Source organism: Zalophus californianus, chromosome 13 (genome assembly GCF_009762305.2).
Source record: "Zalophus californianus isolate mZalCal1 chromosome 13, mZalCal1.pri.v2, whole genome shotgun sequence".
In the NCBI taxonomy this organism is placed as follows: domain Eukaryota; kingdom Metazoa; phylum Chordata; class Mammalia; order Carnivora; family Otariidae; genus Zalophus; species Zalophus californianus.
This window is the reverse complement of record NC_045607.1, coordinates 53,883,034-53,897,575: the sequence shown is the minus strand read 5'-3', so window position 1 is coordinate 53,897,575 and position 14,542 is coordinate 53,883,034. Positions and strand designations below refer to the sequence as shown.

General features: G+C 42.5%; 1 protein-coding gene across 8 annotated transcripts in view; it reads right to left on the bottom strand.

Annotated features, from left to right (window-relative positions):
- FREM1 (FRAS1 related extracellular matrix 1) overlaps positions 1 to 14,542 on the bottom strand; it is a 175,862-nt gene that overhangs the window by 114,500 nt on the left and 46,820 nt on the right. For 7 of the 8 annotated variants that reach the window (XR_003523839.1, XR_004819543.1, XM_027616577.2 and 4 more), the window contains exons 7-9: positions 9,902 to 10,225; positions 6,582 to 6,690; positions 3,073 to 3,204 (exon numbers count right to left, since the gene is read on the bottom strand). Coding sequence is in view for 6 of the 8 variants with exons in the window: in XM_027616577.2 (XP_027472378.2) it covers positions 3,073 to 3,204; positions 6,582 to 6,690; positions 9,902 to 10,225 (565 nt within the window). In the remaining 2 variants the exon portion in view is untranslated. The remainder of the gene's footprint in view (positions 1 to 3,072; positions 3,205 to 6,581; positions 6,691 to 9,901; positions 10,226 to 14,542) is intronic. The other variant, XM_027616578.2, reaches the window with a different exon arrangement.

Genomic DNA, 14,542 nt, shown 5'->3' with positions numbered 1-14,542 from the left:
TAAACAGAGATGAAGAAGGACACTATACCATAAGTAAGGGCTCTATCCAACCAGAAGATCTAACAATTGTTCCAAAAAATAGAAATGGAAGGAAAACTTCCAAACTCTTTCTACAAGGCTAGCATTACCTTGATTCCAAAACCAGACAAAGATCCCATTGATAAAAAGAATTCCAGGCCAATAGCCCTAATAAAAATGGATGTAAAAATTCTCAACAAGATACTAGCAAATCGAATCCAACAGTACATCAAAAGAATCATTCACCATGATTAAGTGGGATTTATTCCTGGGCTGCAAACATGGTTCAACATTTGCAAATCCAACATTTGCAAATCCATCAACATGATACACCACATTAATAAAAGAAAGGATAAGAACCATATGATGCCCTCAATAAATGCAGAAAAAGCACTTGACAAAAACAGGATCCATTCTTGATAAAAATCCTCAACAAAGTAGGGCTAGAGGGAATATATCTTAACATAATAAAGATCATATATGAAAAACCCACAGCTAATATCATCCCCAATAAGGAAAAACTGAGAGTTTTTCCTCTACAGTCAGGAACAAGACAAGGATGTCCACTCTCACCACTGTCATTTAACACTGTACTGGAAGTCCTAGCCTCAGCAATCAGACAACAAAAAGAAATAAAATGCATCCAAATTGGCAAGGAAGAAGTCAAACATTTCCAGATGCTCCATGATACTCTATGTAGAAAATCTGGAAGATTCCACCAAAAAAACTGCTAGAACTGATAGATGAATTCAACAAAGTCACAGGATACAAAATCAATGTACAGAAGTCTGTTGCATTTCTGTACACCAATAATGAAGTAGCAGAAAGAGAAATCAAGGAATCAATCCCATTTAAAATTGCAACAAAAACCATAAGATGCCTAGGAATAAACCTAATGAAAGAGGTAAAAGACCTGTACTCTGAAAACTATAGAACACTGATGAAAGAAACTGAAGATAACACAAAGAAATGGAAAAACATTCCATGCTCATGGATTGGAAGAACAAATGTTGTTAAAATGTCTATGCTACCCAGAGCAATCAACGTATTTAATGCAATCCCCATCAAAATACCACCAGCATTTTTCACAGAGCTAGAACAAACAATCCTAAAAATGTGTATGGAATCATAAAAGACCCCGAATAGCCAAAGCAATCTTGAAAAAGAAAAACAAAGCTGGAGGCATCACAATTCCGGACTTCAAGCTCTATTACAAAGCTGTCATCATCAAGACAGTATGGTACTGGCACAAAAACAGACACATAGATCAATGGAACAGAATAGAGAATAGAGAATCTAGAAATGGACGCTCAACTCTATGGTCAACTAATATTCAATAAAGCAGGAAAGAATGTCCAAACAAGAAAGAATCTCCAACAAAGCAGGAAAGAATGTCCAATGTCAAAACAGCAGGAAAGAATGTCCAAAGAAAAAAGACAGTCTCTTCAACAAATGGTGTTGGGAAAACGGGACAGCAACATGCAAAAGAATGAAACTGGACCACTTTCTTACACCATACACCAAAATGAATTCAAAATGGATGAGGGGTGCCTGGGTGGCTCAGTCATCGGGCATCTGCCTTTGGCTCAGGTCATGGTCCTGGGGTCCTGGTATCGAGCCCCGCACGGGCTCCCTGTTCGGCGGGAGGCCTGCTTCTCCCTCTCCCACTCCTCCTGCTTGTGTTCTCTCTCTCACTCTCTGTCAAATAAATAAAAATCTTAAAAAATAAATAAATAAACAAAATGGATGAAATACCTAGATGACACAAACAATCAAAATCCTAGAGAACACAGGCAGTAACCTCTTCGACCGTGGCCACAGCACTTCTCACAAAATATGTCACCACAGGCAAGGGAAACAAAGGCAAAAATGAACCATTGGGACTTCATCAAGATAAAAAGCTTCTGCACAATGAAGGAAATAACAAAACTAAAAGGCAACCTACGGAATGGGAAAAGATATCCAAATGACATATCAGATAAGGGGTTAGTAGCCAATATCTACAAAGAACTTAGCAAACTTAGCAAGAAACCAATAATCCACTTAAGAAATGGGCAGAAGACATGAATAGACATTTTTCCAAAGAAGACATACAAATGGCCAACAGACACATGAAAAGATACTCAACATCTCTCATCACCAGGGAAATACAAATCAAAACTCCAATGAGATATCATCTCACATCTGACAGCATGGCTAAAATGAACAACACAGGAAACAACAGATGTTGGCAAGGATGCAGAGAAACGGGGACCCTCTTACACTGTTGGTGGGAATGCAAACTGGTGCAGCCAATTTGGAAAACAGTATGGAGTTTCCTCAAAAAGTTAAAAATAGAACTACCCCCATAACCCAGCAATTGCACTACTAGGTATTTACCCAGTGGATACAAAAATACTGATTTAAAAAGGTATATGCACCCCAATGTTTATAGCAGCATTATCAACAATAGCCAAATTATGGAAAGAGCCCAAATGTCCATTGACTGATGAATGGATAAAGAAGTTGTGGTATATACATATATATAATGGAATAATACTCAGCCATCAAAAAGGATGAGATCTTGCCATTTGCAAGGACATGGATAGAACTAGAGTGTTTTATGCTGAGCAAAATAAGTCAGTCAGAGAAAGACATATTCCATATGATTTCACTGATATGTGGAATTTAAGAAATAAAACAGATGAACATGGGGGAGGGGAAAAAAGGAGAGAGGGAAGCAAACAATAAGAGACTCTTAACTATAGAGAACAAACAGGATTAACGGAGGGGAGGTGGGTGGGGGATGGGCTAAATGGGTGATGGGTATTAAGGAAGGCACTTGTTGTGATCAGCACTGGGTGTTGTATGGAAGTGATGAATCATTAAATTCTACTTCTGAAACCAGTATCACATTATATGTTAACCAACTAGAATTTAAATAAAAACTTAAAAAAAGAGAGAGAGAAAGAAATGAGGCCCAAGAGATGCTATGTACATCCTGTCAAATATGATCTGCCTTTGGAGAAAATACTTCTCAGGTTCTCTTCTAGGTCGGAGAGACTGATCTTTCACCTCTTAGTGTAAGCCGTCCATGCTGCAGGCCGCCCACGGTGACCAGCTGGACAGCGTGGATGTCATCATTGTCGACAATCTGAAACTGTTCCCAAGTGATGGCCCGAGACTGCCCCTCTAGAAGACTCAGACCTACAAGAGAAAACAGAAAAGTGCCCTAGAAAGTTCTGTGACATGCCAACATGCCTACTTTAAGACAAGATTAATGAATTTTCATTCACGAAACTAGCTGAAAATTGTATCTTTAAAAGCTTTTCAAGAAATTTGAATTTAGCTTTTATTTTTAGTAATATTTCTTTTTTTAAGATTTATTCATTTAGCTGAAGGAGAGAGAGTGCAGAGGGGAGGGGCAGAGGGAGAGGGAGCGGGAAACTCAAGCAGACTCCATGCTCAGCATGGAACCCAATGCGGGGCTTGATCTTATGACCCTGAGGACATGACCTGAGCTGAAACCAAGAGTCAGACGCTTAACCGACTGAGCTGCCCAGGCACCCCATATTTTTAGTAATATTTCTACTTTTTTTAAGATTTTATTTATTTGACAGAGAAAGAGAGAGGTAGAGAGAAAACACAAGCAAGGGGAGTGGGAGAGGGAGAAACAGGCTCCCCACTGAGCAGGGATCCCCAACTCGGGGCTCGATCCCAGGACCCTAGGACCATGATCCGAGTCAAAGACAGACACCTAACCGACTGAGCTACTGAGGCGCCCTGTAATATTTCTACTTTTAATACTATTAACCCCAATCTGACAACTGGTTCCTTATATATCCATTGGAGGCATGGTGGTGCCAGAAAATAAATAAAGGAAAGAATGGATGTTATGTTCATGGTAGTCTCTAGTTCAAAAATGTCCACAAGGAATTTTTCAAAGATGACATCTAGATATTTTAAGCGGGCAAAAGAATCAGAAGAGCTTTTCCATATAAGTTGGGCGTGCAAGAGTAGCTCGCAGGACAGAGAATGTAAAGTGGGTAACTGTGCAAATACGGAGCTACTCTGCTAAGGGAGTGTTTAACGGTATTAGACATGAAGTGTCTGACACCGCAATGAGGGCTGAATTTTATTCTAGGCTCTAATAAAGAAGGGACTTTTGTAACTAGAGGAAATGGAATAAAACCTTCTCCTTGGACCCAGCATGCTGGAGGAAATCTAGGGAGAGAGGGAAAGTGCTGCTCAGAGCAGCAAGAATATAGATCCTGGACAGAACACTCCAGTGAAAAACAGGGAGCTGAGAGCATCACCAACCATTCCCATTATTCAGAAGATCCAGGAGCTGACAGATTGCAAAGAATCTTAAATGGGAGCAAAACTTTTTAGGGAAACAAGTTGATAAAACTTAAAGGCAGGGTACTGGTGGACCAGATGACGCTCCCATTCAAACCTGCCCAGCTTCCCCTGCCACCCACCCCCCACCCGGCCGTGACCACGTGCCTGCCCTCTCACAGCAGCAGCCCCATGAGGGTCCCCATAGTCCCCACAACTGTAAAGTCCCGGCTGCCACCATTGCCTCATCTTCTGGTATGTGGCTGGTTACCTCAACCGTCCTCTTGGGCAAGGGCCAGCTTGTGGCATGCCCTACCTTTGTGACCACGGCCAAGTCCTACACCAGGGGATCAAGGGAGTTTCTGTAGCAGCCGCAAAGAGGGGTCAGGCAGCTCATCATGGACATGTGGGGAGCTGAGCTCCAGGGAGGCAAACTGACCACAGTGAGCCAGGAGATGGGAAGGAGCTAAGAGAGAGACCATTCACATTTTCCCCAGCCCACCTCTGACTCCACCCACACACAGTGGCTCCGTCTCCGGGAGACACCAGCCCAACATAGCAGCCAACCTCACTTCCTCATCAGCTTAGTCACGCCACCTTTTTATCTGTTTCCCACAACTGCCTTTCCCTCTCATTCTTGTTTGCAGTATAGGGTTAATTTACTTGACCTGCCTCAAGGGCTGCTGACTAGGAAACCTGGGATAAGATACACAGTCTGGAGAGAGAGACAGAGAGAGAGGAAGAAAGGAGGGAGGGAGGAAAAAAGGAAAGAAGGAAGGGAGGAAAGAAGAGAGGGAGGACAAGCACATACAAAGAATCTCTGTGAGGGGCGCCTGAGTGGTCTAGTCAGTTAAGTGTCCAAATCTTGGTCTTGGCTCAGCTCTTGACCTCAGGGTCGTGAGTTCAAGCCCTGCATTGGGTTCCATGCTGGGCGTGGAGCCCACTTAAAATAAAATTAAAAAAAAAAATCTCTGTGACTGGTAATAAGGGTTTTGAAGCCAAGAGTGTATGGTACAGCATAGTACAAGGCATCATGGGACACAGCAGAAGAGCAAGCAAGACTAGAAGTATAGATAGCAAAATATTAACAGTGGTTCTGTCTTCGTGGTGGGGTAATAAATGGTATTATTCATTCATTACTGTTTCATTCATTTATTCATTACTATCCATTCATTATTATTATCATTATTGTTATCCATTCATTCAAGTTATTGTTTAATGTACTTTCCAAGTTTTCCATGATGAACATATATTAAGTTCATAATAAGTAAAAATTCATTTTAAAAAAGATTCTCATGTCCAAAGTAGCCAAAACCAGATTTCGAGCTCTCTTAACAAACTTTCACAGATTACACAGACTATTAAATCTCTACACTCAAGCAATAATCCGCTTAATATGTGATTCTCACTAAACTTCAGGTTACCAATCCTTCTTTTCTTTCATTATCCCTCTAATAGAAGTAGAGTGGGACATAAAAGCAGCAAGACTGCTCAACCAATGTTCTCCTCACAACTGAAACTCACACACGTACAAACCCGTGTGTGTGTGCCTGCGTGCAAGGGCTTACACACACACACACACACACACACACACACACACACACACTGACAAGTCTAGGCCACCACTTGAGGATTTAAATCAGAGATATTTTCCCCTTAACAGAACCTACAACCACTACTTGTAAGTATGTTTTGAATGCTATCAGTGGGAAAGGAAAAAATCTTCATTTACATTCCACGTTTACATCTGCTCTAAATATATACATTGCATTAAAGACCACTCAGAAGTGACCTTCTTTTACAATAAATAAAGCAATTGAAGCTCTTTATTCACGTATGATGGTTTCCTTGCATGTCCTAAAAACAGGACAATGAATTAGTCTACATCTTCCTTCCCTCCTCTGAACAGTCAGAGTTGGAGACCTTTTCTCTCTCTGTCCAATTATAGCTCAATATCACAAATAGTCACTTTTTGGCCTCATTCAGTTGAAAGGTGTTCCTTCTGGCTTAGTTCCTCCAGAGGAAAAACTTGGCTTCACCACACAGGAATCCTGCATTTAAATTTCTCACCCTGCTGGTAGGAAAAACAAAGCAAAACAAAAACAACTCTCTGATTGCCTTCATTGGTCTGGGTTTCAGTTGCCTCATGCACGAAATGGGAAGGAACGACCTTTCTTTCCTGACCCATATAATTTCCCATCCTCCCTTCAGGGTTCTGTAGCTTGATGCCCTACACGGAGCTTCACCTGTGTTCCAGGACACTCGGGGGGCATTTGTATCTGCTGTTCTGACGGAGATGTGGACGGTGATAGGTGCACTCCTTTCGAAGAAGAAGTCATAAACCTCCACCTCCACCTGTAAACAAACCGTTGCATAAGAATCACACATTGACAATTTATAACATAAAATACCATTATTCCTGGGGCAGACACCACAGATGGAGGCAAAACAGATTTAGGTTTCTGCTGTTCCCTGATGTCATTTTTCTTAAAGATTCATTTATTTATTTTAGAGATGGGGTTGTGCAGGGGGAGGGGCAGAGGGAGAGAGGCAGGCTCCCTGGGGAGGGTGGAGCCCCATGCGGGGCTCAGTCTCACGACCCTGAGATCACAATCTGAACCAAAATCAAGAGTTAGATGCTTAACTGACTGAGCCACCCAGGCGCCCCACCTGATCTCATTTTTGACAGCCTGATCTCACGTTTTCAGGCTCTAGATTTTGTTCCTTAGTTAACAGTATTTTTAAATTTTCCTCTCCATGAAAGAAGCTTTTAACCTGAAATAAACAAATATGCTGAAGAAGGTCCCTGCAATTGCTCAGGAGACCAGCATCAGACCACTCAATTCTCTCTCAAAGGTATAGGGTCTAGAGAAGTGCATCTTAACTAAGGGGACTTTGTTCCCCCAGGGGACATTTGGGAATGTCTGGAGATATTTTGGGTCTCACGAATGGGTATGTGTGGTGGGCGGTACTACTGGCCACTAAACAGAGGATGGAGGCCAGGGATGTTCCTATTACTGCCATGCACGAGACAGCCCCCACAACAAAGAATTATCCAGTGCAAATTGCCAATGGTGCTGCTTTTAAGAGCCCTGGTCTTACAGGCATCTATCTCTCCAAACATATTTTTAAATATCCAGATTGTATTTGCTTCCATGAAATCCATAGCTAATAAATGGGGCTATATGAGAAGTTTTTAAAAATATTTTATTTATTTGAGAAAGCATGAGAGAGAGCACGAGCAGGGGGTGGAGGGTGCAGAGGGAGAAGCAGGCTCCCCACTGACCAGGGAGCCCGACACAGGGCTCAATCCCAGGACCCCGGAATCATGACCCGAGCCAAAGGCAGATGCTTAACCAACTGAGCCACCCAGGTGCCCCATTAAGTTTAGAACCTTATTATGTATTATGTATTATGTATTATGCACACATTGCACCAGGTGCTGACAGGGAAGGATGATTTATAAGACAGAAATGCAAGGCACATGCCCATTCTTGAAGAATGTCCATTTGACATCGAATGTCCATTTGGTCCATTAGAGAGCATAAATTATCAAACGGCAACATATCAGCAAATAGTACCTCACAAAAGAAACAGATTCCAGGCTGCCACAGTAACAGACTAAAAATGGAACCATAACCCAGTAGGGATGTGTTTTGGAGGTGTAAGGTAAATATCTATTAGGTTGAGCCATATGAAATTGTAGGTCACGTGCTCACTAAGAAACACTGTTCTCAAACCAACAGAGTACCTAGTAAAATGAGCTTGAATTTTCATGGCTGAAAGAATGGACCGCCTTGACATTACAGTGCAGGGAAGGTTCAGCTAGCTTCAGGAGCCCTGGACATTGCTCTGCCCTCAGGGGTTCCACCCCAGGTGGCTGACTGAGCCCAGGGCTTCCAGCCCATGTAATCTGCAAAGCACCTAATCTCCATTAAGAAAATTGAGAGTCACCTTCTAACAACAACGGCAAAATGACACATTTGAACAGGTTCTGCTTTAAGATTACATTATATGATCCCAGAAAAGACACACAGGAAGCAGCCAGAGTAGCTGTGCTTTATTTATGAGTTCAAGGTAAAACTGGGCATCGAATGAGAAATTACTTTATAATACGGAAGGCATGGGAGGCGAGAGGAAGAAAGAAAAAAAAAAAAAAACAGCTGCCACTTACTATTATGAAGAAAAGAAAAGAAAAGAAAAAAGAAAAGGAAAGGGCAAAAGCATGGCATTTACAGTCTGAAGTCTTTTGTCTGCCCTGGAGGCTAAATGCTGAAAATGCTTAAATTAGATGAAGGACAATTTGGAACACCAGGCACACTCATTTTCCTTAATAAACCTGAAGTCAAGTCTGTATCAATTTGCTCATTTAAACATTCCATCCTGTTTGAATCAACTTGCTGGTAGGTCTGTAAGTTTGTGAAGACTGTCACCAGCTGTTCTCAACTCCCATCCAAAACAAAATTAGAGGAAAGAGGCTGGAATAGGAGCCAAAGGTACTTAGATTAGACAGGAAGGGGACTATCCTGAGTCGGCGTTATTCATTAAAATCAAGGATCCCAGTAAAACAGTCATCCAAACAAAAAGGAATAATAAGATTTATTTTTTTAAAGATTTGATTTATTTGACAGAGAGAGAGAGACAGAGAGAGAAGGAACACAGGCAGGGGGAGTGGAGAGGGAGAAGCAGGCTTCCTGCAGAGCAGAGAGCCCGATGCAGGGCTCGATCCCAGGACCCCAGGATCATGACCTGAGCTGAAGGCAGACACTTAACAACTGAGCCACCCAGGTGCCCCAGGAATAACAGAATTTATTAATGAGGGATGCCTGGGTGGCACAGTGGGTTGAGTGTCCGACTCTTGGTTTCAGCTCAAGCGATAATCTCAAGGTCACAGGATCGGGTCCCGCATGGGGCTCCACACTCAGCACAAGGTCTACTTGAGATTCTCTCTCCCTTCCCTTGCCCCTCCCACTTGTGCTCTCTATCTCTCTCAAATGAATAAATAAATCTTTAAAATAAAAAGACTTTGTTAATGAAAGGATTGCAGACAAAGTCATCTCTAAGTTCCATGGTCTATGCCAGGCAGAAAGACCGTCAAGGACAAAAGAGTTCTTAAACTGGTGAGCTCTGGGCCAAATGTGGCCCTCAGAAGTATTTTGTAGCTGGCACAATATGCTTTAGAACCTTTAATATGTACTCTGTATTTAAAAATTGAAACATTTTTACAAAACACTTACAGATTTCCAAGTCCTCTGAAGAATAAGAGCTAAGGCTACCCCAAATTGTATTCACACAGGACGGCAATCACTAGCGCTCCAATGCAGCGGCCTCTGAAATTGTCAGCTCTTTCTTCCACTCCCCACGGTCTCCCCCCAGGCGGGTTTGCTCATTGGCATCACCAGCGGCTCCTCTAGGCATTTGAATCTGCATCTAGATCGACAGTGATTGATTCTCTTCTGAGGCACTGACATGCAAACTAACCTGAAGGTGCAGGGAAGTGGCCTGCCTCTTCAGTAACTCTGTGGATAGCAGACGGGCCAGTCGCTTTGTCTCCCTTTCTTCCTACCTCGTAATGTCTCCGCGCAGAATAGCTGCTGTTCGGTGGCTGGTAGGCTATCTGCATGTCACTCAGATCTTTCCAGGTGAACGAGGAGACCGGTCTGGTGTGATCCCACAGATGAGTCACGTAGCCCTGGGGCGGGGCTTTCGTAACGTTGAACACCAGCAAGGGCTTAGGGGTCTCATCCTCTTCACAGTCCAGGACGGATGTAGTCAAGGAGGTCAGGATGAACTGATCCACTTCCAGAATTAACATGGCCATGAACGCGGCCCTTGGAATCTGATTAGGAAAGCCAGCTCTGATATAGACGGGCAACCACGCACTCTCTGACTTTTGAAGGGGAAAGAAAATACGGAGGGGAAACAATATGAATGAAGCTATCACATACATGGTTAATAGTATGTAGATGGTGTGTCTGGCAGTGACCTGAAACCTGGCTGCACATTAGAATCACTGGAGAGTTTTAAACACATACTGATGCCCAAGCTCCATCTCCACAGGTTCTAATTTAATTCTTGCAAAAAAGGGAAACTGAGGGTTGCTGGAGTGGTGGGGGGTGGGAGGGATGGGGTGGCTGGGTGATAGACATTGGGGAGGGTATGTGCTATGGTGAGCGCTGTGAATTGTGTAAGACTGTTGAATCACAGACCTGTACCCCCCAAAACAAATAATACATTATATGTTAAAAAAAAAAAAAGAAGAAGAAGAAGAAGAAGATAGCAGGAGGGGAAGAATGAAGGGAGGGAATTCGGAGGGGGAGACGAACCATGAAAGACTATGGACTCTGAAAAACCAAATGAGGGTTCTGGGGGGGGGGATGGGTTATCCCGGTGATGGGTATTAAGGAGGGCACGTTCTGCATGGAGCACTGGGTGTTATATGCAAACAATGAATCATGGAACACTCTGTCAAAAACTAATGATGTAATGTATGGTGATTAACATAATAAAAAAAAATGGTTGCAAAAAGGGACCAGAAAACTGGTATTTTTAAAAGCTCCCTGGTGACTCTAATATGTAGCCAGGATTGAAAGTGGACATTCGTTTTGGCATCAGAAGGAAGCGTCCTTTTGATTCTATTTCCAGCACTTATGATTTTTGTGATTTTAAACAAGCTATTTAACTCCTAAGCCTTTTCCCCCTATTTGTAAAATGCAAATGCTGGACCCCCAAGTAATAAGTGAGGATTAAATGAGATAGCCAAAGTAAAGCACTTAGCAGTGTCTGGCATACCTCACCTACCTCCTCCCGCCACCCTGCCCACTTCCTGCCATGTGGTTTGAAAGAGGGCAAAGGCAGGATGAAGGAAAATGTCTCCATAACTCAGTACTCATGCAACTGAAGGATGGTGGTTCAGCTGTCCAGTTAGTTAAGACCCTGAGTCCCCAGGTGATGAGTAGGTAATTAAAACTGAAAGCTACCAAACAGGTTAGAAATGTACCCTCAAATGAGAGAGCTATGAGCAAGCAGCCCCAATAATGGGGATCTCCAGAGAAACCAGGAAATTGCATCTTGAGATCTGAGGTGTCAACAGGTGCTATGAGGAAGAATCCTCAAAGCAAGAGATGCTGGTTATCATGGGATTTGGTGTTTCGCATTGTTAAGAATGACCCTGAACGATAAGAGTCACATACAATATGCAGAACGCTGGATATTGGACTAGAAGTTGTAATCTGTATGTAACGAAATGATAAAAACAGAATTCTTTTTGGTTTGGTCTCAACTGAAGTTCCAATGAAAGAGATATCAGATTTCAAAGTGAATGTGACACCGATACTATAGGCAGTATTTACAAAGCAAATTGTCTGGAACTGGTCTAGAACCCTCTCACCCACTACAAGAACAGAAAAGGGTTGAGGGGGGTAAGAGAAAGATTTATTTGTAGAGAAGAGTGCTTTGCTGTGCTGAGTCACTCCCTCGATCCCCAACCCCACCCAACCGCATGAAGAGGAAAGGTGGGCAATGCTACATTTGTCCTGGGTGTCAGGACAGAAGTTTCCTTGAGGCCAGCCTTAAATGTATCTTTTACAGGTGAGATACAGAGGACTGATGCTTGGCTCATACAGGAGGAAGCAAAGGGGCCAGACGCAGAAAATACTGGTGCCTCTTCTGGGATCTGCCTAGCTTTCGTTTGTGGCAAGGAAAAACATATGGGGGCTCCCACATATGGGCTGAGGGGACAGAGGGTTGGTTTGGGGTCATCCTGGACCCTGACTTTTTGGGGGCATCTGTGAGAAGCCAAAGAAAGGCAGAAACAGGCAGCTGGGGATGGAAATAATCCTAGGAGCTATGGGAGAAATTGCAAGTGAATACTCAGGCTAGAAATGAATCCTCTGGACATCCACCAGAAGACCACCTCCAGGATGGGAGATCCCCAGAGAAACCACAAAATTGTCCCGGAGATAAATAAGCTGGAAACACTTGCCAGAGTTACAGAGCATGAAGTTATATTCCATCAGTGTCTGATCAAATAAGACCTCTCTCCCCAGTGCTCTGCACAAACCAAGCCCCCTAAGACCAGAAATTCCAAAACCAGCCAGCAAAACTCAAAAGAGAGAAGTGCAACAGAGAAAGAGAAAAGACAATCAACCCCCTCTCCTCCCACTGCATGCTTAATGAAGACAAATTAATAATACGCTGAGACATCTCAGGGTTCAGAGTATCTATTCTTCACATGCCATTTAAAAAAATTATTTAAAGGGGTGCTTGAGTGGCTCTGTTAGTTAAGCATCTGACTCCTAATCTCTGCTCAAGTCTTGATCTCAGCTCAGATCTTGATCTCAAGGTTATGAGTTCAAGCCCCGCACTGGGCTCCACGCTGGACATGGAGGCTACTTTAAAAAATTTATTTAAAAAGTCGTGATGTAGGGGTGCCTGGGTGGCTCAGTCGTTAAGCGTCTGCCTTCGGCTCAGGTCATGATCCCAGGGTCTTGGAATCGAGCCCCACATCGGGCTCCCTGCTCCATGGGAAGCCTGCTTCTCCCTCTCCCACCCCCTCTGCTTTTGTTCCTCTCTCGCTGTGTTTCTGTCAAATAAATAAATAAAATCTTTAAAAAATAAAAAATAAATAAAAAGTCATAATGTTGAAAATTCAAGAATGGGAAAATCATGGTATAAAAGGACTGGTGCTGAACTGTAAGAACATTAAGAGTAGGGGACTTTAACACCCCACTCACTAATGGACAGACTGTCTAAGCAGAAGATCAACAAAGAAATAAGGGCTTTGAATGACACACTGGACCAGATGGACTTCACAGATATATTCAGAGCGTTCCATCCTAAAGCAACAGAATACACATTCTTCTCGAGTGCACATGGAACATTCTCCAGAATAGATCACATACTGGGTCACAAACCAGTCTCAACTGGTACCAAAAGACTGGGATCATTCCCTGCATATTTTCAGACCACAATGCTTTGAAACAGGAACTCAATCACAAGAGGAAATTTGGAAAGAACTCAAATACATGGAGGCTAAAGAGCATTCTACTAAAAAATGAATGGGTCAAGTGGAAAACTAAAGAAGAATTTTAAAAATTCATGGAAACAAATGAAAATGAAACATACCTGTTCAAAACCTTTGGGATGTAGCAAATGCAGTCCTAAAGGGAAGTATATAGCAATACAAGCCTTTCTCAAGAAACAAGAAGGGTCTCAAATACACAACCTAATCTTACACCTAAAGGAGCTGGAGAAAGAACAGCAAATAAAGCCTAAACCCAGCAGGAGAAGAAAATTAATAGATTAGAACAGAAGCCAGTGAAATAGAAACCAAAAGAACAGTGGAACAGATCAACGAAACTAGGAGCTGGTTCTTTGAAAGAACTCATAAGACTGATAAACCTCTGGCCAGACTTATCAAAAAGAAAAGAGAAAGGACCCAAATAAATAAAATCGTGAATGAAAGAGGAGAGATCACAACCAACACCGAAGAAAAACAAACAATTATGAGACTGTATTATGAGGAACTATATGCCAACATATTAGGCAATCTGGAGGAAATGGATGCATTCCTAGAGACATATAAACTACCAAAACTGAAACAGGGAGAAATAGAAAACCTGAACAGACCCATAACCAGCAACCTCTTCGACCTCAGCTGCAACAACTTCCAGCTATACACGTCTCCAACAGCAAGGGAAACAAAGGCAAAATATTTATTTTAAAAATAAATAAAGGAAATACAATTTTAGTATTTAATTGATCAGCAAGGGAAACAGAGGCAAAAATGAACTATTGGGACTTCATCAAGATAAAAAACTTTTGCACAGCAAAGTAAACAGTCAACAAAACCAAAAGACAACCAACAGAATGGGAGAAGATATTTGCAAATGACATAGCAGATAAAGGGCTAGTACCCAAAATCTATCAAGAATTTACCAAACTCAACACCCAAAGAACAAATACAAATCAAAACCTCAATGAGATGCACCTCCCACCAGTCAGAATGGCTAAAATTAACAAGTCAGGAAACGACAATTTTTGGTGGGGATGCGCAGAAAGGGGAACCCTCCTACACTGTTGGTGGGAATGCAAGCTGGTGCAGCCACTCTGGAAAACAGTAGGAGGTTCCCCAAAAAGTTGAAAACAGAGTTACCCTATGACCCAGCAATTGCACTACTGGGTATTTACCCCAGTAAATGTAGTG